Below are 27,992 nucleotides of genomic sequence, written 5' to 3' on the forward strand. Positions count from 1 at the left end.
AAAAACAGTGTCTAAAGCGCATATTATATACTGCCATCATTATATATCGTGTACTGTTCGGAGAAGGATTTCTGTTTGTGTTAGAATTAATTTTTTTCTTTTTTTAATAAAATATTTGCGTTAAAAGTAATGATTAGGTGCTCCCTTTCACGTGCGAATTCACTTCTTAGATTTGATAATTTTTTTTTTTTGGTAAACTGGATAATTATATTAAAACTAAGTGGTAGCCCCCACAGAATTACAAATAGAATCTTGGGTCACGCACAGCTTGTCCAAAAGCAAAAGACTAGCAATTACAGAAGGAGGAGAAGCAAAAACAACAAAATCATCCTCCATATTAGCTCCAAAAACTTGGCAAGAGTATCTGCGCAATAGTCAACTTCTCTAAAGCAATGTTTCAACCGGACCTGAGAATGTTCCTCATGAGGTTCCTGCAATCATCAATGAGAGAGGAAAAATCACCATTAGTACGATTGGCTTGGGATAACATAGAAACTGCCACCAAGGCATCACACTCCACTTCCACTGCCTCAAGCGTAAGTGTGCAGCACAGTTGTAACCTAGATTTGATAAAATTCACCTCTTAGATTTGGTAGTACCATAAATAGAAAAAAAAGAAGTAACAAAGTGTCACCACTATGTCACTTTAAATTCCGAAACTACCTCTATATCCTTTTTTTTCTTTTTTCTGTTTTTTGAGAAAATAGAAATACCTCTGTATTAGTTTTCGGAAAAAAAAAAAAAAAAATCTCTATATTATAGGTTGTTTGGTAGTATATTTTAAACAATAGTTTTCAGTATTTAAAAAATATTACATGTATTTTTGTATATTTTTTCACTCACACGTATTCCTAAAAAAATACAAACAACTTTATTAGAACAATATTATCAAATAGACTCTTAATTTCCAAAACTACCTAATAATTTTCTTAGGATTTGTTATAAATATATATATATATATATATATATAATAAAATTCTTAGGATTTAATCATACTAAGACAAGGCCATCAATGTTTGGGCCTACTCCAAATTCACAAAGGGGACGGCCCACCCTTCATCCTTCATGCAAATGTTTTTTTTCCCCTAATAATAAAATCCACAAATTGCAACTTACCAGAATGGACCCAGGTGGGGCCCAAGGGGTCCGAACCCCTTGGTTCCAATTTTTTTTTTTTTTTTTTAGTCATAATATTTTTCATTTTTGTAGATATGCCCGCTCTTAAAACCTTAGACTCGCTTTCTTCATAATAAGCTAACTAGCTTCACCCAAATAGCAACTGTCCAACTAGAAAACATAACAAAAACAATAAAAATATTCACAATAGTGATTATATTTTAACAAAAAAAAACTATTTAAACACTAAAGAACTAGAAAATCATGTATCATCGAAATTGTTAAAGATAAATTTTTTGCAACTACAATAAACTGGTATAAAAACCAATTGATTGTAGCAAGTTGTTAAAAATAAAATACAATATTTTATTAATATTATATCTCTTTTTTCAACTAAAAAACTCAAATTCTCTCACTTCTTTTATTATTTTAATTATTTTTTATATTTTTTTAAATGAAGTTATAAAAAAATAAAATATTTGATATTAGGTGTATTATAAAGTGAGGTGATAAAATAGATAAAGTAACTTTTTGAGATGCTAAAAGCTAAAATTGTTTTAGCACCACCAATGTGAATGCGCTCTAACTTCCAAAAAAAAAAAAAAAAATCCTAGGCAGCCTAGTATTAAAAAAAGACATTATTTTAATTTTGTTTGTCTTTGTTGGTAAATGATTGCATCTTAATGTATCTAGAAACAATGATTTTGAGTATTTATAATTTTTTAATACTATATGGATGCCTATCTGGAGTTTTGTTTTTTTTTTTTTTTCTTTTTTTTATATTCTAGCCCTCGCTAACTTAAAATCTTGAGTCTGTCCCTGCAACTTACCTACCTGTAATTTAGCTAAAATTTAAGTTGCTTACATGTGGTTTAAATTTCGTCACTCTACCCACCTGAGGTTTGACCAAAATTTAAGTTGTCTATTTGTAGTTTGAAATTTCAAAATGCAAGCGTTCCGATGGATAGTTTTTTATCTTGTATTTTTATGTTTTTTATGTTTTTGGAGGAGAGAGACATAAAAGTGGAGTAAAATTACATATTTAGCTATGTTTTTAATAAAAGTGGGTTATAAAAATCTAACTGAGCTAACTTCAAGTGGGTAAAGTGTCAAATTTCAAACAACAGATAGGCAAATTAAATTTCGGCCAAATCACAGTCGCGTAAATTGTAATTTACCCTAATAAAATATTAGCTTCATCCAAATTCTTTGTTAACCTTTTCTTTGATGTATATGATCCGTTTGTTTGCGGAGAAAATAGAAAGTATAGTAAACTTATTATATAATATTGGATAAAATGCTATTATACCTCTGAATTTTTGGCTGATTGCTCTTGCACGTTTGCAGCCGTTAAACTTTTTATTTAGTAAATTTAATACTAAACTCTAGTTCTATAATAAATAGACACACCTAATTTTTATTTTAGCCAATTTAGTATATAAACTTTGGTATTATAATAAATAGACTTCTAAACTTTGATGTTGTAGTAGTAAGACCCCTTCATTTTCAATATATATATATATATATATATATATAGGGATAAAGGGCCCATAAGTGTGTATTGGGCCGTGGGCCCTGTTCGAGGACGTTTAGTTGTCCAAGGACAAGAAGACGATAGGGAAGAACTGCGAATCAAAGCGCTATGGACAAACTATGACTAGGAAGGCTTGGGAAGGTAGTCCGAGGAGGAATGCCTCCTTGGCTAAGCAAGGCAGAGGTCAGAAGGTTCGGTCTACCATTAAAAGCAACCCTCTGGAAGATTCTATTGGAAAGGGTGAATATAAGGGGAGCATAAGACAAAGGGGGGCTAAGAAATATCTAAAGGAAAGCTGCTATCACCGCATTGAATGCTCTGCAGCTAACCCTCTGGGCGCATTAATATAGAAGTGATACCTAAACAGTGGTAGTCAGCCTTACAGCTACTCTCAAAGACTTCAAGAAGGTGTTGATGAGAGAAGGATAAAAAGCAAGCAGCTTGCTCTACACGTGGAGGGTGAAGATGAAGAAAAACAGGGTATATAATAGAGAAAGAAGTCCCTTATGGAGGGATCGGAGATTCAAGAGAATAAAACACTGTGGCAACAAGAACTAGACTTATAACCCAGTTCAAGAGAAATATATATATATATATATATATATATATATATATATATATATATAAGAACTAGTCTCCTCGGATTGTGCCGATGACGATTTTCTTTGGGCAAACCCAGTCTATTCTTTTTTCTTTTTTCTTTTTTAATTATCATTTGGGCTCATTGTAATTGCTGTTTAATTCATTAAAACCTAGTTTTCTAACCCACTCTCTACAAATTCATTGTATTGAGCTCTTCGGGCCTAGATCCTTTTTCTTTTGGGCTTAGGCACCAAATTACGTCCTTACAATACATATTTGGTGCAAAAATTGACTAAACTTTTTTTGGGGGGAGGGGGATTTAAGCATGTCTTATTGCTGCAATAGCAAAGTTTATGTGCTAAATTGGCAAAATAAAAAGGTAAAGAAATCTATTTGTTATAGTACCAAAGTTTATGTACCAAATTGGAAAAATAAAAATTTAAAGGATGCAAGTGTAACTAATTTAATATAATTTTATTCAATTTTCTTTAAACATATCCATATATATAATTGGATAGGAATATTCATATTATAATTAAATTATGATCAAGTAGAAATATATTTATTGAATAAGTAAATAATATAATATAATAAACTTTGTTTACTTTTTTACATCTTTTTGCTTTCTCTCTTTGATATACTAGTTTTGAAATTTGACTATTCCATTTGATCAATGGTTCCCAGTATTACAAAGCATAGTTGTTAAAACGTGAATTGTATTGTAAATTGATTTTTTATTTTTTTATATTGTGTATTATAAGGTACACAAATACCTAATAAAATTATAAAAATTTATAGATGTACATATATAAATTTTATATTCCTTATAAATTCACAATATATTAAACTAATAATTAATTTAATCATTACTTATGTAATAATAATTAATAAAGCTTAGCATATGTTTATAACAAACACATTCAAATTGATTAAGCTCACAAGTGATAATATATTATGTATGAGCCAAAATAATAAATTTTTTTCTTCATCTTCCCTAATCTACTTCATCTAAGTCAATGTTATCACCATGTTCATAATCTTGCAAAATTATTTCTTCATTATCATAATATTTACTATCTCTTTTCTTGTTCTTTTATTCTAATAATTTATTCTTTATATTATTTTTTGGCATTCTATCTTCTTAGACTTATAACAATAATATTAAAATAAAGAATAATTATATTTTCATTTAATACATTATTAATAGCATAAAAAATAAATTTGCAAATATGAAAGTAAAGTGTCAAATGTGTAGTCCAAATTCTATAGGAGAAAGAGAAGATGGAAAAAAAAAATAAATAAATAAAAAATAACTCATAGACATGTTATTTTATTAGATTCAATTAAGTATCTCAATAATTTTGTGATAAAAAGTCCAATAACTTGTTTAAACCCAAAAAATATTTAAACTCACATGTTTGTGTATTGTAAGATACATATGATTCATACAATACACACCTGTATTAGATTTTTCACGAGCACTTACGATACATCATTACAATACAAAACTTTTTGTACACGATATGATGCATATTGTATGATACATATCACGTTTCGTATGATACCAACAACTATGCTACAAATTACAAACACAAGTCATAGGCATTCAGGAGGTTCAAATGAACCCCCTGAGCCAAGCCAAAAAAAAAAAAAAAAAAATTATATATAGTCTTTTAATTTTTTTTTTATTTGACCCTCCTAAAATAAATTTTGAACCCCCTAGACCTAAATTTTTTTTAGGTCCAGCTGAAATGAATTTGAATATGATCATTTTAACAATATCTTGGTCTTTTTTTTTTTTTATTAAAAAAAAAACCAATTTAATCTAAAATATGGGGGAAAAATAGTAAGCCTACCGACAAAAGTATAAATTTGTTAATTTTAAATCTAAAAAAAAAAAAAAATCATTTATATAGATCTCAACAAATTTGAAATAAACTAATACATAAAAGTTTATTGTATTTAGATCTCACTTGGTGTTCACTTAACAACAATAATTCATATGTTGATTGTATTTAAAAACAATAGATGATTTCCAAGATTTAATATTAGCAACAATAATTAGTATTTTCATCGTATTAATAAACAATATGCAATGAACTTATAGTTTATCTTATATGAGAAATGTTATGTTCATAATACGCTCATAATAAAGCCTAAGTGGCAGATTATTACTAGTTATTATTGATGAGAAAAAAAGTAATTTCAGTAGTGAGTTTGAATTAGAACTAATAACAACCTATAAACTAAAATTTGTTGGAAAAGTGTTGTGAAAATGTTGTAGATATAATATTTCTCATCTTGTAATCTCTTGCTAGTTTGTACTATGAAAAATTTTGTAATAAAGAAATCACATAGACCACAAAATTCACTTTTTATTTTTACCCAAAACGCATCTTCTTTCTGACCCGCCCAAAAATATGTCCTGGAGCCGCCACTGCCGGAAGTGCGTGTGAAGCACAAATTTGAACCATTCTTTACATTTATATTTGTTTTATGCAGAGATAAGGAATGCTCTTTAAGTCCATGAAGTCCTTCTCCAAAAAAAAAACAGTCCATGAAGTCGTATAAAGCCCCTGGTTTTTGATTAGCTACATGCAAGGTTCTTCTAAAGATTTTGGTTTGTGGTGGGAGATTCTGTTAAGAAGGAAGTGATTTTTTTTTTTTTTTTTTTGAGTTACAAGTTATGCTAAATATATTTAAACCAAAATTTGATAGCTCACATTCCTAAGCAACTTGGACTTGAAACGGTCAATCACTACAATGGAATTCTAAGGATAACTTAGAGTCCGTTTGGTTAGGGGAGTGGAAAAGTGGAAGGATAGAAAATGGAGAGAGGATAGAAAAGTGGAAGGATAGAAAATATTTAGTTTTCTCTCGTATGTGTTTAGTTGGGAGGGTAGAAAAATGCAAGGATGGAAAACTCTTTTGTTTGGTTGAGAAGAAAAGTGAGAGGACAGAAAATAAAGTTTGTATAAAGTTACCATTATATTCAATTTAGGTAAAACAAAAATAATACATTATATTTTATTAAAAAAATATGTATGAATGGTTTCTTCATTAAAAAACTAAAATAAAAAGAGGATAAGAAGTTCAAGAACCCAAAACTTTTTTTTCAAAAAATAAAAAATCAAAACAATTTTTTTTTTGATAAAAAAAAAAAAAAAAAAAAACCCCAAAACATTGAAAAAGAAAGGGTGTTGTACGAAAACAAAAGAAAAGAATTTAAAAAAAAAAAAAAAAAAAAAAAAAAAAAAAAAAAAAAAGAAGACAAGGAGTCAAGGACCTGACTCACAAGTTAAGCATGCAAGTTCCCATAACACACCAAGGAGGGGGTAAATATGTAATTTAACTGTTAAGCCCCCACACCCCCCCCCCCCTTCTTTCTCTCTTTTCTTCCCAGCTTTCCTCCCAAATCGGGAGGAAAAAAATTTGTGGGCTCGGGTGGATTTTTTTCTTCAACATTTTCCATCCTCTGTGTTTTCTTTCCTGTACCAAATAAGGGAAAACATCATTTTCTCTCCTGTTTTCCTCTCTTCATTTTCCATCCCTCCTATTTTCACTCCCACCAAATGGAGCCTTAAAATACCTTAGTTGGCAAGGATCTTGAGTTCTAATAGGACTTGGCAATAGTAGAAATAATTCAAATTTTTATTTAAAAAAAAAGAAAAAGAAAAGAAAAAGAGAAAGACTGGTGTGAAAATTTAAGAGACCTTGAAATATTAGAATGTCAACTAATAGTCAAACATATTTGCATATACTTTACCATTTGACATTATAGAAATAACATTCAATTTTGCATAGTACTCAAAAAGGAAAAGAAAAGAAAAAACTTTGGGCATGCGTTTTGGGTATTTTAACATAATTATTAGCTATGCTCATGTATATACATCTTATATTTAGCTAGCTTGTTTAATTAAATAAAAATTAGCTTAGTCATTGTTTCAGTAATTATTATCAATTTTGTCAAGTTTTGTTTTAGCATTAGAATTTTTTGTTGTTGTTAATTTTAATTTTCCGTACATTGAATGGTGAATCATGAATGTGAATTTAGTCCACTTTTTCTGTTTTTTTATTTTTTATTTTATTTTTATCAGTTTAAGGGTGTTATTATTAATTAAATGTTAAATGATAAAATGATTTATTGGGCCATTATATCTAAAAATATTTCTGAACCAGTTCTACTTGGTATTCCTTGTTGGTTAGTCATGAGTCATGACTAGTGGCTACGCCACAAATTACTGCATTAAATATAACGATGAAAATAGAGGGTTAGACTATCGGCTTCATTCTAGGAAAGGAAACAAACCTGTTAGTCTCGTTGATCCTAAAATTGTCTCTCCTAACACAGACCTAAGTGATGTGGGACTAGACTCGACTTTAAACCGATTTTTTTTTTTTTTTCTTTTTGGGAATAGTTGGACTAGACTCAACTTTAAACCTTTTTTTTTTTTTTTTTTTTTTGGAATATGGGAAGGAACCGGAATAAAGACTTAAACTCACACGCTAGCTCCAAAACTGCATGCGACAGTTAGAGTCACGAAGTGAGTTATAAATCCCTCGCCTAACACAGACCTAAGCGATGTGGGAATAGACTCGACTTTAAACCGATTCTTTTTTTTTTTTTTTTTTTTTTTGGAATAGGGGAGGGGGAAACCTAGACTGAATACTTAGCGGAATGGAATAAAGACTTAAACTCACACGCTAACTCCAAAACTGCATACGGCTGTTAAAAAAATAGTGGCAAAGTGTGATTAGTAAATAAAAAATAGTGGATCCATGTGAAAGTGATGCAATGATGGTCATAGTCAGCCATGTCAAAGTTGTAGCAAAAAAATTATAGAATAATTTGTGATTCTAGAACTACTCAATATTTTTTTTGAACAAAAAGGTATCTCCTGTTGTACCAGTACCATCGAGCAGCCTTTTAAGATATAGTCAAGGCTCTCTCCACCGGCTAATAATTGCTACTACCTGGTTGGGGTTGGGGGTGTCTGGTACATAGAGTCTGAAACTTGTTAAGATGAAACCTTGGAACCCCATTGCTTTTGAGTTTGACCATATACTCAGGAAGGCTAAAATTTCCTCAAGGAACCACTGTGGGAAAACCCTTTTAAAATATCAAATACTTTCAATGTGTTTATTCAGGTGGATAGAAATATTTCAGTGTCTTTTTTAGATAGACAGAAGACTTGCAAGCAAAAACTCCTAACAAAGGAAATAAAAAAATATTTTAACTAGACATGCAACATGGCAGCTCTTGAAATCTGTAATAGGATCCTCTCTATTTGGAATTTAGCCACGGTTTAGATTAAATATTACAAATCTAAAATGTATCCAATGTCACATAATTTGAAATTTATTGTGAAATGAGGAGCATAATCATGTTCATTGAAATATGGAGCAGTGAAAGTGATATGGTCACACATTTACCAACAACAAAAAGTGTGCACCTCTAACCTAGGCAGAGAGGAAAATTTTCATTCAATAGACAAGATAAAAGAGTCACTGCCCCAATGGAGCAGAAGGCTAAAACATTGCTCAAGCCATTGGGGGCGTACAGATGAACCCACAGATAACCAAACATAGACGCACAACTTTCAAATGGCAACTCAGAACTCAGCAAGCTTCAAATTACAAAGTCAACTAGCATGGTCAGACCATATTCTAACATCATTTCTAACTGTCAGAATTCCTGGGAAGATTCCTAGGCTATGGTATCAGGTTAATTAGTTTAGGTTGCCACATTACTGATTATCTGAAAGCGGCTTCAAGAAATACATTGGTGTGAAAATCTCTTTCCTGGAAGACAGAAATTTAACCATAGGAGCAGCTCATGGGTACATGAGTACATTAAGGCAATGACTCAAAAAGAAGAAATTATGATTCAACTCCTACAAGAAAAGAATTTCAACAATTCTTTCCCTTTTCACCATTTCTTCTTAATTATCATTGCAAGGTTGGGTGCACTACAAAATTTAGGACCATTGATTTAGTTCAAAATATCCACTTGCACAAGTTACAGGATTAGAGAAACCCCACTTAGATGGATCTGATGTAATGCCAGATTTGCAGCCTGTGCATGAGGCTACAAACTTCCTCATTAAATATGTAATTATTGCTAACTTTGTGTTACTCAGAAACAATACATCAAAAACTTAGCATTAAGCTCAAAGAGAATTAAGTATGATACAGCAAAAACTTACTTTCCACCTCCTACTAGCCCTTCTGCAGTTTGCACTAGAAAATTTTGAACAAGCTCACTTCCCTTTGGAGCAAGTCCCACAAATTCCAGGGTCTTGACCTAACAAAAAACTCAGCACTCATCAACTGCCTTTCTAGAGTTACGCAAGTACAAATTCTTGCAAATCTCAACGTTAACAAAAAAATCCAGCCAAAAGCATGATTTTTACAAACTTAGTTTGGGAAGTGGGAGCTAACAACATTAATGTAACATTAGAATGAAAAAAATCTTACCATGTTTCTTGTGATGAAACTCCCAACAGCAGTTAGAAGGAAACTACTCAATGACAAGTGACTTTTATCTGAAGGCAAGTACCAGGGGATAGGTGAGTCCATTGCAAGATCTCTCTCTCACATGTCCTTTGGCAGAATAAATAAATACGTTGTCACTTGTGCAAATCATAACAAAGATTCAGAAGAGAAAAAACAAAAAACAAAATAAAATAGGAAATATCGCTCACCTCAAAACCAGCTTGCTTAAGAGCTTCAAGGCATTTTCCTGTCAACCTGATGTTAGGAAGGCCATCACCAATCTCAATTTCTTTCCAACCCAAAAGTTCAATGAAATTTTGATAGACTCACGGAATATAACCCCCTAAGATGAGATTCATGGTAATAAATTCAACACTCCCCTCTCCTCCCCCCCAAACAAAAAGGAAAGAAAGAAAAAAAGAATACAAACATTCGCTTTTTCATGCTTCAAGCATATCTTATCTTTATTTTTTAATGTTCTTGGTTATTGGGATCAAAAGAATCAGTCACGCACCACTCATGTGCAGCAAAACACAGTCCAGGCTTTAATTTGCTCTGTATATTTCTTTGTAACATCCATACTATTCAAATCAGAAACAAAGTTTAAACCAAAATAACCAGAAAGAAAAGAAGAAGGGAGAGAGAGAGATTACAAAAAGTGGAAAATGATGTGCCATCCTAGCCAAGGTTATGGTATTAGAATTAGGAATACATATGGCATCTGGTGCATGGCAAGTGGCTTCAATCACATATACTGCATCAAAAGTATTGTCAGGAAATAGCATTTTCATGAAGTCAGCCTGCATCATCAAGAATCAATAAGAATCATGAACCCCATTTTTTATCTGTAAGTTACACACCCACTGGTGGATCTTGAATGCACAATATCATGCTCAACCTTGCTCTTGCAAGAAAAAGAGGTGCCATTTGAGTTAAAGCTCATTGGTCACCATAAACCCATTTGTAATATCATATTAAGTTTGTTTTAAAGTATCACAACTAATAAATATAGAATACTTACAGAAGAATAAAATAAAATGGAAAAAGCATTTGAAAGTAAAGGAGTTCACTACATAAACATGAACTTGGTCTGCAAGATGACCAACCTTCACAAATTTGCAGGTTTTGTCCACTCCAGCAATACGGTTTAGTTCCTGTGGAGCAGCAGTAGCTTGCAGGAGTCATTGCTAATTTTAAAATTTTAACATTTCAGCAGTCATAAATCCAAAGCCAATTGCGGAAAATCCTCAAACCTTCACCATGACTTCAGCATTGTCTTAATGGCAAAGAATTACCTCAAGAAACAATCCAGTTCCAATCATAAATAAAGTAGAACATATCATAATAATTTACCACAAAGAAAAAATACCATGGCGTCAAAAACAAAAACCAAAAAAGAAAAAAAAAGAGTAAACCAAAAAACTCACAAACACTGTTCAGGGTTTCATAATACTAAACATATCATAAAAACAAGAGGCAATAATAGCTTTTCTAGATGCAATGATCTTTGATGTACTAAACACAAACGCTCAATTAACCCCTTGAACCAAGTTCTAAAAAAGAACTACACAATTAGCCAGAATTACAGCAGAAAACAAATTGCAGCAATGAAAGAACTAATCTATTGGCAACAACCAACAGATCAATGCCAAACCAGACAGTTAGTAGCAGAAAACCTAATTGGTCCTCAACACTGCAAGAAAAACAGAGTTTCCTGAATTAGCAATCTTCCCAAGACTGGCCTACCCTCTTTATCAATTTCTCCTCGGAGATGACATCTCCATTGTGAACCATATTGTTTCTTTGTAACCAGATATGGTAGCCCACCATGAAACTTTACAGAGAATGGCTCCAAAATCTTTCCCTTTTAGATTATTTTCCCCCAAGAGACAATATCATCCCAGTTACTAGGAATATTTGACACTAAACAAGTCCCATGATTTGCTTCCAGACTCTACCAGTAAAAGAGCACCCAAAAAACAGGTGATCCCAGCTCTCAAACCCATTCTGGCAAAAGAAACAACTACTATCTCTATTCCATACCCATTGTAGTAATCTCAATCTAGTTGTCAACCTATTATTAAGGGTCAGCCACCAATGAAGCTATGTTTAGGGATGGCTTCAGGAAACCATAATAGTTTCCACCAATCCACTTCTTCACTTCTGCGTCTGATCTGATTCCAGGTAGCAGCACACACGAGTTTACCACTAGCTGAAGCATACCAGTAAGGCTGATCACTCACTCCAATATGAACCAAGCACAGTTGACTCTGAATTGTTACAAGATCTTCTTACTTAGCAAGGGCCAATACCATTCTTCATTCCTCAACACATTATCCACTTTGGCATCAAAAGTGCTTGCTGCATCATATATTATTCGATGCCCAAATGTTTGACAGAGAGTACCAGTAGGGTGCCAGTTATCTTTAGATCACTGACTGAAATATCAGAATGCACCTTCCCTTTGCTATCATTATGTACTCTACAAAATTCAATATCACTTTCAAAGTGATAAAAAAATTTGACATATACGTCTACAAAATATAAACAAATATATAAAAAGAAATTCCACATAAGGAATTAAATCTTATTCAAACTTTTAATTCCAATACCAAAAGCAGTCAAAAACCTGTCCATGCACAGTGAAACCTCCCTTTTCTTCATTGAGCATGCTATTAACTGTACTCCATTATTAACCCCAAAAATAGAAAAATTACCACGAAATGTGTCCATGACGTCAACCCATCTTGGATTTCTCTATTCTATTCACTTCCTTCTACAATGCTAGACTCAAATCCTTGACCGTTGCAATTCATCACCGCGACATCTTTACACACCAATAGAAAGGGGTAAGAAAAATATCATCTTGTCAAAAAGAGTATTAGCATTCAAAATATTTCTATTTGTAGTTACATTCCTGTCAAAATGCTAATGAGAGAGAGAGAGAGTACTGTAGGATATATATATATATATATATATATATATATAATTAAAAGGTTCAATTGAACTGATATTCCATGAATGTGTCCATCCACTTCACCAAAATGTGCATTTCTAAGTATTGTGTCATTGGAGGAATTCATCTCTATTTAATTAGAACTCAAAATTCTATTTTCTTTTTCTTTTTTCTTCAGGTTTTTTGTTTTTTTTTTCCCCAATTGCCTTTGTTTTTGAATTTGAGTGTACGTTTGGATTGCACTAAAAAGGAAAGCAGACGCGCATTTGCGTTTTTTGCATGGGTCCCGTGCACTGTTCACAGGACCCACAAGTACTTTTTTCAACAAAAATAACTTTAAAACTGGGTCCCACGGCACTATTCACATATTTAAAATTATTTTGCTACAGTGTTTTTAGTTTTCAACAATAAGCGGTATCCAAATAGACCCTAAGCGAGTTAAAGGCTTTTGTTTTTGAATTTGACCGAACTAAAGGTTTGCAAACTACTTATTATATCTTACGCATACATGCAATTTGTATATATTGACGTTTCTTTTTATTCCCAACCCTCTTGATCTCTATTCCAAAAGCCATCTGAATTTCTTTAATTTTCACATATGCCTAAATTTGATGTGACATACTTATTAACCTGTTTGCTTAATTTTCTAAAATTCTCGAATCCTCTTGTTTACTGTTTTTAAAATTCCTAAATTCAATTTCAACATTTTATTGAACTAAATGCCATAGAAACTTGATTTTATGAAAATCAAATTAAGATTTTAACATTGAACGCGAAGTGAGGAAAGAGTTGCTTACTTGAACAATTAGATCTTTAAGAAGCTACTTAAACACATGGTGATCGGGGCTCACATTCAAAAGATCCTTCAAGGTAGCCTCTTTCATAGCATTAAAGATGGTCGTCTTGAGCTTGAAGAACTTTGATCCAAGATGCATTAAGTTGCATCGAGTACTCGTTACCACACACAAACAAAATTAGAATTCCTTAATGTCACTAATTGTTCAAAATAATTTGCATAGATCAATATGGTAAGAAATTTTAGAAATTTGTTTAGAAACCAGGCAAGACCTGAAGAAACCATTGAATCTAAGAAAGTTCTGAAAAAGGATACTAAATAGGATGTACAGTCTTTTCCCACTGCCTTCATCAGCATATCAATACCTGCAAAAGAACTTTTGTCAAAAGACAAGCATTGATGCATATTTATATCACATTAGACATGGATTTCTTGAATGAGAATGCAACAAGGGCAACACATGAAGACATCATAAAGTAGTTTTGAAGGGAATATACAACTCCATGCCTAAACATGTTTTTCAGTGTAACATGACTTAACTATTCTTTCAACATATTGCATCATCAAAAACTGCAAGTTTTTGGAGATGCTAGATCAGCATTAGAAAGACTCAGTTGGTTTGAGCATTACAATTCAGAATTATTGTCTCTATACATTATCAAACTTAGGTCGTTGATAGGCTCTGAATAAGGGCATTCAACCTTCAAAGAAATTCAATTTCCTTGAAAAATGAAGAGCCCTCCCATCCATTCTTCTAAGCATAAGTGATAAAGTGACATAGGAAAATTTAGGCGTAATCTGTCTACGTGCTTGTGGTGGATAGTATCAGCTGGATTTGAGTTTCAAAAAGGATAGTATGGGATTCAAAGGCAAAGAAAGGCTGAGAAGGAAATAGACATGTTGCAAGATTTCTAGACAACAGTAAAATTAAGTATTTTAGGATTGTTCTATGGTTAGACTCACTAGACACAACATACTTATTAAATAAGTGAGAATTTGGCCAGTCAATATAAAACTTGAGACCCTTAAATCCTTGAGTTCGTTAAGTCATGTACATATCTGATACCTCCAAGGATAAAATCTCATGTATGGGGATATATTGTACACACGACCCTTAAATACAGTCCACAAGTAACCTTCTTCTGATCTTTTTTAATTTCATTCATAGAAATGATTCTCTTATTTGACTGTCCCTTTAAGCCTGGAATCAAGAAGCATAGAGTCAGCGTTGTTTTTGATTAATTACTGATTCTGCCAAAAGTTAAGTTGTTAGGAAATAGTGAATTTAATTATTTAACCATAATTCAATTTAATCATTTAACCATAATTCTAATACTCCTCCTCACATGTAGGCCTAAACTGTTGCTTAATAATTAGGGCCCAAGATGTGGGGTTTTAAACATTTTAAAAGGAGGTAAAGTGAAGATAGGGATCAAACTCAGGATCCCCTACTATAATAGCATGATAAATTATAGATTCTCCCAAAAGTTTAAGCTGTTAGTAAATAGTGAATTTAATCATTTAACCATAATTCTAACAGTTTCAATTACCATGTAAAAAACATTACAATAAATCAAACTTGCTTTACAATCTCATGCATTACAACTATTCATAGGAACTTCCATGATTGGGAGATGGAGGCCGTTTTCTCTTGTTTTAATTTCATTTACTCTCAAGTTCCAAGTGGGGAGGGGGTGGATAAGAAGAGATGGTGTCTTAAGGGGGATGTGAATTTTAAAACTCAATCTTTTTATAGGTAGATTCGGGGTGGTGCATCTACAATCCCATTCCTTTGGAAAAGTATTTGATCCATTAAGATTTTCGAGAGGGTGTCGTTCTTTTTGTGGATAGCAGCACTGAGAAAGATTCTTACTTTGGATGATCTTAATAAGAGGGGTATGCCATTGGTGAATTGGTGTTGTATGTGTCAAAGTAATGGGGAATTAGTGGATCTCCTTTTACTCCATTGTGACGTTGCTTATGCTTTGTGGGGATTTGCGTTACAGATTTTTGGGATTCAATGGGTTATGCCGAGGAATGTTGATACTTTGTTATTTAGTAGGAAAAATTGGTTTGGTAAACATGGCTCAAATCTTTGGAATATGGTGCCGGCTTGTTTGATGTGGCTAGTTTGGAAGGAGCAGAATAGACATACTTTTGAAGATATGGAGAACTCCTTGGATCAATTGAAAACCATGTTTGCTCATACCCTTTTTGATTGGTCCCGGGCGTGGGATTTTACACATTGTTCTTCTATTTTAGAGTTTCAAGTTTCTCTTAGATTTTCCCTTTGAGACTTATGTACTTTTGGACACTCTGTGTTCATCATTGTGAACATAAAGTGTATTTGATTTTCAATGAAATTACATTACTTATATATCTAAATATATATATATATATATATATATATATATATTCAGCAAAAAATTAACCTAATTAATTAATTACAAGTATAAATGCATATATGTGTCTCTACTAGTTTATGTAGAAAGTTCACAATATGGAGAAGCTAGATGAATAAGCAATGCTCGAGTAACTTAGCAGTAGCACCATCTAACTGTAAGCAACAATGACCTATTCTCTAACTAAAAATTCCCGGAGTTTCCAGACACAACAAAGAGGAGGGAAAGCAAATCCCACGTGATTTTGGAAGGGAATCAATAGAAAAACAGAAACAAGAAATTATACTTGTTATGGCGTGTTGTTTTAATTGGAGGCAAAAAGAACAACAGAAACAAAAATGCATTGAAAAATTTAAAGCATATTTGGATATCTAAATTGAAAAATCTATTTAGGTGCAAAAATGTCTACTAAATAATTTTGCATAAGTACATAGACAAATGAAAAAAGGACATGATGCAGGTACAGGAGCATCAAAGAAGTATACAAAGAGACCACCTAAGAGAAGAAAATTTTGAAATGCAGATTCTATAATGACCCTGAAGGGAGATGATGAGGTAAAAAATGCCGTGTCTCATGTCCATACATAAAGAGGTTGCAAAGAAAAGGCCTTAAGCTCCAAAATCCTTCAGCTTAAGATACTAGCATGGTCATGGATCCACCAACTTTCTAAGATGCTAGCATGGAGCCAAAGGGATAAAGCAGTGTCATAAGCAATTTTTCCAAAGTAAATGAGAAATGTTCCCTACAAAGTGAATAATGTGTTAATGAAATTCAACAAGGTGTTCTACTCATGTAACATAGAAGGGCATCAGATACCTTCAGCACCAGATCATCACAGCAGCCCCTTGTAACCTTAATTCAATTTCTAAACCTTCTTTTCCTAAACCTAAGCTTTCTTATATCACTCTCACTCCCAACCCCACCCCCTTCAAGAGAGCCCTAAGCTTGAACCTTTCAAGGCTCCCATACATCATTATTATTATTATTATTTTGATAAGTAGGGCTCCTATACATCATTGAGCCTCTTAAACTGATGTATGAAAATTTAAGCCCAAAGAAAATAGGAAAAAGGGTGTTTTCTTTCCCTCTACGTTATGTTTTATTTATTATTATGTATTTAGTATTTAAAAAGTCATGTGACTAGCATGTGACTTTTAACGAAGTTGGATGGTTAGAATTTAATTGTTTTGTGTAAGATTAAGGGCCAGAATTCTATGGTTACTAAAGGCTATTATAAATAACCTAAGTTGGGTAATTGTAGGGGTGTCAATTCGGGTTAGCGTGTCGGGTTCGTGTCGTGTCGGTATTCGACTAAATGGCGCAACCCTAACCCGACTCATTTAATAATCGTGTCATGATCCTTCAACCCTAACCCGACCTGTTAATAAGGCGGGTTGACCTGACCCAACCCATTTGACACACTTAATAAATGAGTCATGTTGGGTTGACACAAATGTAACACAACCCATTTCAACCTACATAATATTAAATATAACAACATCCCAAAAAGCAGTGCATACACTTCTAGTCTTCAACTCACATTCAAAATAATATAGTTCAACAAAAATATAACATTCATCTAGAAAATAAGTTCTTTACACTCCAAAAGAAGTGCATACACTTCAACCCAAATTCAAAATAACTAAGTTTAACAAAAATAAAATAACATAGTTCAAAAATATATATAATATCCTTGGAACTCGTCAAATGCTAAGTATCAATATTGAAAGAATTTGAGTAAATAGTAAACTAATCTTACCTATGACCACGATTATCATCCATAGATTATTTGTTGATGTCCAAATTCATAACATCTTCCACAAGCTCATCCAATTTTATTTGTGCATGTTTTATGCAAAAAAAAAAAAAAAAGTATTAGTAGTTCTAGGGTCCGTAAAATTTCAATTTCTAATTATATCCCTTACAAATTTTTGTAATTACTCACTTTTATTTTTAAATTTAAAATATATGTTAGATATAAAAGGTATTTGACAAATCTAAATAAAATAAATATTTATTTGTTAAATAAATTAAACGGGTTGTATTAAGTGGATCATTTCGGGTTGACACAAATAAATTGGTGTGTCAAACGTGTCTATTGCGGGTTATGCGGGTTGACCCGTTTATGACACGTTTCTTATTGTGTCGCTTTCGAGTCGACCCGTTTATGACCCAAACCCATTAAGGTCCAACCCTAACCCGAAAAAACCCGTGTCGGGTTCGTGTCGTGTTCGCGGGTTGGGTCGAATATTAACACCCCTAGGTAATTGTAGGCAGCCTTTTCTTATCTATTCCATTAAATTACAGAATGGATATTTCTTGAACCCTTTCAACCTAAAAATCGATATTTGATTGCTCTATTTCAACCCTATTTACTTTTTCTTTGCCTTAATTTTGTCTGTTGTAGGAATTTCTTCTTAAACCCTTTTCCTATGCTTGATCTTAGTTCTTCTCACCACATCAAAAACTGCACATTAAGGATTAATCTTGGCCCTTGCTTAAAAGGAAAACCTTAACTTATAATAGCTTTATAAACTAAACATAGTCGTGACAGAAACAGAACAAATTAATTAGAATTTTAAAGCACACCCCTCAGAGAGCATTGTAAAAATGCTGAAAAGGACCAAAGGAAGAAATACAGAGCAAAACAAGTGAAGCACCCTCACCAAGAATTATATTTGTCAAGTACTTGCCAGGTTAGGATGAGTTTGTGTACGCTTAAGCCAGTCCATTTGGCTATATCCTTTCTCAAAAGGAACCTTGGCTCAAGTTGCAGGTTTTCTTGCAACAGTCTGTTACTGAATTTTCTTAACAGAATCCCCAGTGCCTCCTAATTAGGGGTGGCAAATGGACGGGATGGGTCATAAATGGGTTGGGTCATAGATGGGTTGGGTGTATAATTATCCATTTATCCATTTATGACCCGTTTATATATAAATTAATTATCCATTACCAACCTAACCCATTTAATTAGTAACCCACCCATTTAACCCAATATGACCCAAATACCTCTAAAACTACTTGAATACCCTCTTGACCTCCAAAATACCCATAAATACCTAAAATGATGCAAATACCCTTAAACTTCCAAAATTACCAATATACCCTTGGACATCCAAAATTATCCCAAAAATCTCTAAAATTATCCCAAAATACCCATGAAACCTCTAAAATGACCAAAATACCCCTGATATCTCTAAAATCACCAAACATGCTTAAAAACCACTAAAATGACCAAAATACCCACTGAAACCCAAAAAATGACCAAAATACTCTTGAAACCTAAAAATTACCAAAATACCCCCCAAAACCCAAAAAATGACCAAAATACCCTCAAAACCCAAAAAAATGACCAAAATACCATCAAAACCTAAAAATGACCAAAATACCTCCGAAACCCAAAAAATGACCAAAGTACCCCCGAAACCCTAAAAATGACCAAAATACCCTCAAAACCTAAAAATTACTAAAATACCCCTAAAACCCAAAAATTTACCAAAATACCTCCGAAATCTAAAAATGACCAAAATACTTCCAAAACCCAAAAAATGGCCAAAATACCCTCGAAACCCAAAAAATGGCCAAAATACCCCCGAAACCCAAAAAATGACCAAAATACCCCCAAAACCTAAAAACTGACCAAAATACCCCCAAAACCTAAAAATTACCAAAATACCCCTGAAACCCAAAAACTGACCAAAATACCCCCCAAAACCTAAAAATTACCAAAATACCCTCGAAACCTAAAAAATTACCAAAATACCCCCAAAACCTAAAAATGACCAAAATACCCCCAAAACCTCAAAAAATACCAAATACCCTTGAAACCGAAATACCCTCAAAACCTTAAAATGACCAAAATACCACCGAAACCTAAAAAATTACCGAAATACCCCAAAACCTAAAAATTACCAAAATACTTTTGAACCATAGAAATTTACCGAAATAACCCTAAAACTAAAAGATAACAGAAATGCCCTCGTAACCTAAAAAATAGCTAAAATACCCTTAGAATCTAAAAGATAATCAAAATAACCCTGAAACCTAAAAAATTACCGAAATTCCCTCGAAACCTATAAAATGAATGAAAGACTCTTAGAACCTTTAATTTGTCAAAAATGTCCTTGAAACATCCAAAATACCCTGAAACCTCTATTTCGGTAATTTTAGATGTTTCAGGTGTATTTTGGTCATCTTACATGTTTAGGGGCATTTTGGTCATAATTTGGGTTTCAGGGGTTTTTATCGATCATTTTTTTAGGTTTTGGGATTATTTTGGTCATTTTTTTAGGTTTTTGGGGGTATTTTGATCGTTTTTTAGGTTTCAGGGTATTTTAGTAATTTTTTAGGTTTAGGGAGTATTTTAGTAATTTTTTAGGTTTAGGGTGTATTTTGGTAATTGTTAGGTTTTGGGGGTATTTTGATCATTTTTTAGGTTTTTGGGGTATTTTGGTCATTGTAATAGGTTTTGGGGTTATTTTAGTCATTTTTTAGGTCTTGGGGTATTTTAATCATTTTACAGGTTTCAGAGGTATTTTGGTCATTTTTTAGGTTTCGGGGGTATTTTTGGTAATTTTAAGATTTCAAAGGTATTTCGGTCATTTTTAAGGTTTAGGGGGTATTTTGGTAATTTTTTAGGTTTAGGAAGCATTTTGATCATTTTTGGGTTTTTAGGGTATTTTGATAATTTTTAGGTTTTGGGGATATTTTGGACATTTTAGAGGTTTGGGGGGAGGGGGTATTTTGCTCATTTTAGAGGTTTTGGAAGTATTTTTCTCATTTTGTGGGTTTTGGGGGTATTTTGGTCATTTGAGAGGTTTTGGCGGGTATTTTGCTCATTTTAGAGATTTTGGAGGTATTTTGGTCATTTTGTGGGTTTTGGGGGTATTTTGGTCATTTTTTGGGTTTTGGGGGGAATTTTGGTCATTTTTTGGGTTTCGAGGGTATTTTGGTCATTTTTTGGATTTTGGAGGTATTTTGGTCATTTTTAGGTTTTAGGGGTATTTTGGTCATTTTTTGGGTTTCAGAGGTATTTTGGTCATTTTTTGGATTTTGGGAGTATTTTGGTCATTTTTTTGGGTTTCAAGGGTATTTTGGTTATTTTTAGGTTTTGGAAGTATTTTGGTCATTTTTAGATTTCGGGGGTATTTTGGTCAATTTTTGGGTTTTGGTGGTATTTTAGTAATTTTTAGGTTTTAGGGATATTTTGGTCATTTTTTTGGTTTCAGAGGTATTTTGGTCATTTTTTGGATTTTGGGGGTATTTTGGTAATTTTTAGGTTTCGGGGGGTATTTTGGTCATTTGTTGGGTTTTGGGGGTATTTTGGTCATTTTTTGGAGTTTCAGGGATATTTTGGTCATTTTTTTAGTTTTGGGGTATTTTGGTAATTTTTAGGTTTTGGGGGGTATTTTGGTCATTTTTTAGGTTTCGGGGGGTATTTTGGTCATTTTTTGGGTTTTGGTAGTATTTTGGTAATTTTTTAAGTTTTAGGGGTATTTTAGTCATTTTCTAGAAATTTAGATTTTATGTTGTTTATTTAAATTTTAGATGAGTTTAGTGGGTACTAGTCGCTAACCCGTGCGATGCACGGGATAGTTAAACAAAATTTATACACATTCACTTTTATTGGTACAATCGTTTGAAAATAGTTCTAACTAATACCCAAATGTAAGAGACACATTGACTTACTATTTAAAGTAGTCTTCTGAAGAATTTACACATATTGTGCAACTAAGCCTTAATTTCTCATCAACAATAAAAACATGGAAATTCAAAACATGAAAAGAAAATAAAAATTACAACAATTAATTCCATTATCTTTCATGCTATACTTTGTAATTGTACAGAATTAAGTCAACTCAATTTAAGTAGTTGTAATAAAATTGGCTTCTACTATTCTCTATTCTATAGAGATATGAACATATTGGATTTCTCAAACAATTACCGGTATTGCAATAAAATGATTTATTATTGAAAATAAGAAATAAAGAAAATCTGTCTATAGCTTAAGAAACACAATATACTAAAATTAAAGAGATAAAATTTTCGGAGGACAAAATATTATAGATAATTTTAGAAACAGATTATACACTTAAAAGGGTTAGTAATTTATAGCACTTACCCCCCACTATTAGTATACAGACACCAACGCGGTCGTCGTAACCCTTTGAAAGAACCTTCCCCAATTGGACCCTATCCAAAAAAAAAAAAAAAAACACCCAATTAACAAAATTGATCCAAAAGGGTCTAAAAAGCACACAAAATCAATTCAAAAAACAAAAATATGAGACAAAGTAATTACTTTCTGCTGCCAATGAAATCGTCTCTTGGAATACCGGAGTATTATGACCATCTATACACACACACACACAAAAAACAAAATCAGCATAACTCACTATAACTCTATAGAAGCCTCAAAAATATAAAGAGAAATTAAAGGGGTTGAATTTGATATTTATGTTTGGAGAGAGAGAGTTTGCAGAATTGTGATATTTATTTTTTAAATATTGTGCTGACGTGGAAAATTGTGGTATTTCTTAACTTGAGAGAGGGGTAAGGTTGCTAGGGTTTTGAGGTGTTATAATGTTTTTATTTTTTAAATATTGTGCTGACGTGGAAAATTGTGGTGCCAGCAGAGGTTTCGGTTTTATATATATATATAGATTAGTGGGATTATCCATTTAGACCTATCTAATTAAATAACCAAATGAGTCCTTACCCATTTAACCCAAATATTCAAATGGGTTGGGTTAAGACTTATCCAAATAAGGTGGGTAATGAGTGGGTTCATGGATATGGATAAAAATTGCCACCCCTACTCCTAATGCTACTGGTCTTGACAGTTCACTTGATAGTTTTGGAGAGGACTTATCAGTAACATTGAAAGACAAAAAATCAACTTTACCCTGCCTCTTAGAGGCAGTATTTTTAAGAACTTCATTCCACAGAAGACTGCTACTCTGACACTGCTGCCATTTGATAATTCATCTTTTATGGTAATGCCATCAACATCAGACACAAGCTTCTTTGTATCCTTTCCTCGGTCAGCAGGTGAGTTAACCAAAATTTATAACCAAAACCATCTACTTAGATAAATTCATTAAATTTTGAAAATCACCCAAAATCAAATATATTTTAATATTTTTAAAAAAATATTAATATGAATTTGAGCCAATTCAGTAAGGTCATTAAGCTATAAGTTCATCATATCAAATGCACGTACCAAACGTACCTGACAAAATGTAAACTCATCTTCATTGTCCATCTCACACAGATTGCAGTTTCCTAATCAATTTAAGAAATATTTCCTGTGCAAAGATACAATGATTAACAAGTACTGTTTTACCGGCTGTATTTATGACTGCATTAAAAAAAAAAAAAAAAAAAAAAAAATCTAACATTGTCTAACACACCTATCAACAGAAACTTTTAACAGTTGGGCAAAAGACGAATGTACAATAAATTTTTTTATATGAGGCAGACAAATGTACAATAAGAATACAATTATTATAAAACATGCAATAACTTATTCAGATTTGCCCAATTTCTATTAGTTATGTAGTTCTCCAGCATTGTTATCTCACCACACAAATTTTCTACAAATTCCAACAGTCATCTCAATAAATTTTGTTAACAGAATCTCCTGTGCCTCCTGATGCTACTGGCAGACCATGCATATCAGGGGACTGGGGCTGTACTCATGGTATACAAAATTCTTTGATAATGACTAGACACTAGAACTAGGCTGGGTGGCAACTCCTTTATCCACCATTTATGCAGAAACTTTAAAGTTGCATCACATACTAACTTGACAATCAAATGTGTGACACACAACAGATCTGTTATCAATTTTTGTTCCTTGGGTGGGTTACATTTACTTGTTTAGAATTATTGGTACACTAGAAAAATGTCACTCTCTAAAACAACATAGATTGAAATTCAGGTTGTTACTATCAAGGGTAAGAGGAGACAAAAATTGAAGGACAGTGTATCCTAAGTAGAACTAATAAAACCTATGCCCACATATATGACCTTGTAGTTAAATTGGCCCAACCGACACTTAGTCAAGATTCCAAGGTTTTTTTTTTTTTTTTTGATAAGCCTAACCCAATTGCCTTTTTATACTTGTTTTTCTCTCTCCAATCTTATTGATCGTTGTAATCTGGGCTCTTGATTTGTGCCACTCTAGTATACTTCCAATGTACTTGGTTGGTTTTTTTAAATAAAATTTCTTATGTTACTTATCAAAAAAATTATAAATTAGAACTAGCCACTAAGCACAACCAAACAAATGTGATGGATGCAAAGAAGCCATCACCTTTTTTCACAAACCTAACATTCCCAACGTAGCATTGAGCTCAAACAGAATTAAGTATGATAGAGCAAACACTTAATTTCCACCTCCAACTAGGCCTTCTGAAGTCTGCTCATGAAAATTTTGAACATTTTGACTTCCCTTTTGGGCAAGTCCCACAAATACCATGGTCTTGACCTAACCAAAAACTCGAGACTCGTCAACTGCCTTTTTAGAGTTGCACAAGTACAAATTATTGCAAATATCAAAGTACCAAAATAAATAAATAAATAAATAAATTCCAGCCAAAAGCATGGCTTTTTCAAATCTAAAATTTGGGGACCTGGAAGCTCACAACACTAATGAAACATTAAAACAAATCTTACCATGTTTCTCAAGATGAAATGGAAGTACCAGGGATCAGGTGAGTCCACCTCAAGATCCTAGAAGCTATTACAACCTAACCAATGCTTTTTTCTCTTCTAAAAAAATGTAAATTGATAATATTGTTTCATTGTTAGGAACCCAATAAATATTCATCCAGAACCACAAATCACAATTCACAACCCAATCTAATGTGAATGTACCTAGAATGTACACAAAACCTACAAACAAGTTGAAAGAATGTACCTACATAAAACTCTTGTTTAATCAAATACTAGAAAGCAGAACAGCACACAATGGAAAGACTATAACAAAGATGAGACGGCTCAATTTTGCTATTCAGACAGATTAAGCAATGAAGAAGGAAAAAAAAAAGTTCATTCTCAACTATCAAAAGAAACACACAATTCTGTTTCAGGCATTTCTTCAATAGCTTCAGTGCACCACAAAACAACCGTTTAGACAAGAGTATAACCAAAACGAACCGTTTTCAATTTAAACTGTACTAATAAATTATTAAATTTACTAATTTATTTACTAGAAGTAAAAAATTACTAATTTTTTTACCACTACTAGTAAATTTACAAACTTTACTGCTTCTGCTAGCGGTAATTATTTATAATCAACTGTTAATTACAAAACCCGCCATTTATATATATGAGAAAACATTCTATGAGGCTGGGCCGTAAAACCAGAGTTCGCGCTCACAGATCGCCTGGGGTTGTGCCGTCCTTTGCTTGCCCAAACCTCCACCACACCACACACCGGAGCTCACCGCCACGGAGTTCGCCGGAGCTGTGCGTGGAGCTTGGAAACAAACCGGAGCCGCCGTGAGCCAACGACCCAAAGGTTTGCTTTTCATGATTTTCCCTTTTCCCCAATTTGGATTTCGAATTATTGATGGGTTTTTCTGTTTTCTGGGTTTATGGGTTCAGTACAGTTGTGTTTGGGATTTTGGGTTTTGGAATTGGAGTTTAAGGGTTCTGAGTATTGCTAGTTTTGTTCTAATGTTGCTCATTACTAATAGCTTGAGGTTTTTTTTGCTAATTTTGGGTTTTGTGCTAACATTATTAGTCTTTGAATTGTTATTGCTGGGTGTGATTTTGAGAAGAGAAAACATTATTGATGGGTTTTTCTGGGTTTATGAGTTTATCAAACCTGTGGATGTTTGAGGAGGCCAGGGAATATTGGGGATGTTTCTGTGTATCAGTGTATGTTCCTGGTTTTCGGATTCCTAAACCTGTTGATTTTTCCCACTCATTGGGTGATCACTTGTCTAAGAATTTAGTGGAGCACCTATCTGCTCTGAGAACTCGTATCTTTATAGAAAAAACTTGATATTGCTTTACTAATTGTGAGACCTCAGTTATTGAAACATTGGATAATTTTGTTGTTTTTAGGAGGTTCAACCTTAGCTGATCTTCAGCAGGCTCTGGAAGATTACTTGCCTGTTCTTTTAGGACTAGTTAAAGATGGTAAAGCGTGTATTAGTGCCACTATGATTTGAATGTTTTAACTGTTTTGGATAATTCATAATAGTGGCGCTTATCTGTTATTTGCAGGAAGCCATCTACAATACAAGGTACAATTTGTATGGGTAAATCAGGAGGATGACGCAGAGGTGGGAGAGTATAGGACTAATCTATCAATTTTCAAATTTCTGTTCTGCCTAACATTTCTAGTTGTCATTACATCCCTCCTCCGTTCAGTGGAATTTATGTTTTTATATGGATCAATACTTTTGCAGGAAACCTGCATGTCTAATGCTTGGTATGAGGTGTTATCAGTTTTGCACTTGATGGCAATGCTATCATTATCACAGGCCAACTTATTACTTCTCCCAAGAACATCTGCCGATGGTTACCAGCCAAAGGTATCAGAAGGTAGTTTTACTGCACAACTTTATGCTTGAGTTTTTGTGACCTCTAATTTTGTTATTTATTTGTAAAATTTACATTGGCTATCATGTATAAACTTATAATAGAGAAACATCTGGTTCCAAATTTATAATAGAATTATTTTGGGACCTTTTTTTTTATATGTATAAAGCTTTCTCTTTGTTCAACATTTCCGAAGAGTAATATCAAAATTTTGAACGTATTTTTATTCCTAATAGTCTTCAATGGTTTAGGGAAATTTTGTTTCGTCTGGTAAGAAAATACTATACCAATTAAATTTCTCCTTATGTGATGGTTGGTCTTTCAAGCTTGGAGGCTGCTTATTCATTTTAAATTGTTTCTCTTCCTTGCCATAGATTTGTGGTAACTATAGTTGGTGTTAAGGGTCCCTCTGTTATTTTTTTTCTTTAATTTTTATTTTTGTTTACCGAACCCTTGGATCTCATTTTGTTTCAATTTTGATCTGTCTGATGACTAAGTTTTATTGTTAAGTATAAAGCTTGCTGATTTTGCCTGGGTTTTAAAATTGGGATATTGGCTAAGGCCGAATGTGCAATGATTGAACTGAAAGTGACCTACTTGTAGTTGGCGTGTGTATAGGTCTCTTGGCTTTGGCATTAACTGAGAGTAAGTTCCAAATTTCAGAACATTGGTGGATTTGAATGCCTAATGTGAGTTTGGTAATCATCAGGATCATAGTTGCAACTTGAATGAGCTTTCATATGTAATTGTTTCTTATTAGGATACCCCTTTGCTTATATGGACAATAACAATAGAGATAAGTAACCACACATTTAATGGCTTTGAGTTATCGATTCTTGAGCTAAAATATTTATTTTTGTTGTAATTGTATAAGTATTCTACTAGATTCTGTGGTGTTTGTATCCCTTCCTTTGTAGACTTTGTTAATAATTTGAATTTTAGCTTGTAATTATTTAGAGGGAGTCTATGCATGTTGCTTTTATATAGATTTTCTTGTTACTAATACAGTTTGTATCACTTGTCAAATAATAAGTTTACTAATATAGTTTGCTGCTGACTTGAGTTTGTATGATCTCATGCTTGAAGGTGACTACTGATCTATTCCTAGCTCTACAAAATCCAAAGAAATATCTTTGCCCCTTTTGGAACATTGGTTGAAGACATCCAGTGGAGAGCATCACACTTAGAAAAGTTTTTAGTTTTACAAATTCTTTATGTAATCAAGCAGCTCATGTAATAGCAAAGGAAGCTCTCAAGAGAAATTCTAAGGGAATTTGGGTGGAGGAATGCCCCCTTTCCTTCTAAATTCTGTATAGATAGACAAATATATGGTAGACTAGGAAGATATTGTATGTGCTCTAGAACATGTCTTGTAAGCTAGAGATTTGATATTGTTTCAAAAGCCTTTCAGTCGGAGGTGTCTTATATTGTACTGAGCAAGTTTGCTACTAGTGTATAGTTTGCTTTGTTTTGAAAAAAAATTCTGTCGTTGAACCTAAAAAAAAAGTTTGTATCACATGTCAAATAATAAGGCTTACAGAAGGTGCTCTTAT

At 32.8% G+C, this 27,992-nt stretch overlaps 1 protein-coding gene and 2 long non-coding RNA genes across 4 annotated transcripts; 1 reads left to right on the forward strand and 2 right to left on the reverse strand.

Annotated features, from left to right (window-relative positions):
- Positions 1 to 8,634: 8,634 nt before the first annotated feature.
- On the reverse strand, positions 8,635 to 10,098 carry LOC126723824 (uncharacterized). The gene is made up of 3 exons (XR_007654483.1): positions 9,937 to 10,098; positions 9,710 to 9,835; positions 8,635 to 9,536 (listed from the first exon to the last, which is right to left on the reverse strand). It is a non-coding gene; the product is annotated as an uncharacterized LOC126723824 (long non-coding RNA).
- Positions 10,099 to 10,195: 97 nt separating this feature from the next.
- LOC126723825 (uncharacterized) lies at positions 10,196 to 23,191 on the reverse strand. Of its 2 annotated transcripts, XR_007654484.1 has the most exons (5): positions 23,114 to 23,191; positions 13,481 to 13,844; positions 10,834 to 10,881; positions 10,381 to 10,481; positions 10,196 to 10,292 (listed from the first exon to the last, which is right to left on the reverse strand). It is a non-coding gene; the product is annotated as an uncharacterized LOC126723825 (long non-coding RNA). The 2 variants fall into 2 exon arrangements; XR_007654485.1 differs by lacking the exons at positions 13,481 to 13,844; positions 23,114 to 23,191 and adding an exon at positions 12,445 to 12,554.
- A 345-nt stretch (positions 23,192 to 23,536) lies between these two features.
- LOC126722664 (uncharacterized) lies at positions 23,537 to 27,890 on the forward strand. The gene is made up of 6 exons (XM_050425806.1): positions 23,537 to 23,584; positions 25,255 to 25,408; positions 25,960 to 26,034; positions 26,122 to 26,180; positions 26,307 to 26,442; positions 27,526 to 27,890. The coding sequence occupies exons 1-6, from the start codon at positions 23,537 to 23,539 to the stop codon at positions 27,534 to 27,536; spliced, it is 483 nt and encodes a 160-aa protein (XP_050281763.1). The 3' UTR covers positions 27,537 to 27,890.
- Positions 27,891 to 27,992: the final 102 nt, after the last annotated feature.

This window comes from Quercus robur, chromosome 4 (genome assembly GCF_932294415.1).
Source record: "Quercus robur chromosome 4, dhQueRobu3.1, whole genome shotgun sequence".
NCBI classification, from domain to species: Eukaryota; Viridiplantae; Streptophyta; class Magnoliopsida; order Fagales; family Fagaceae; genus Quercus; species Quercus robur.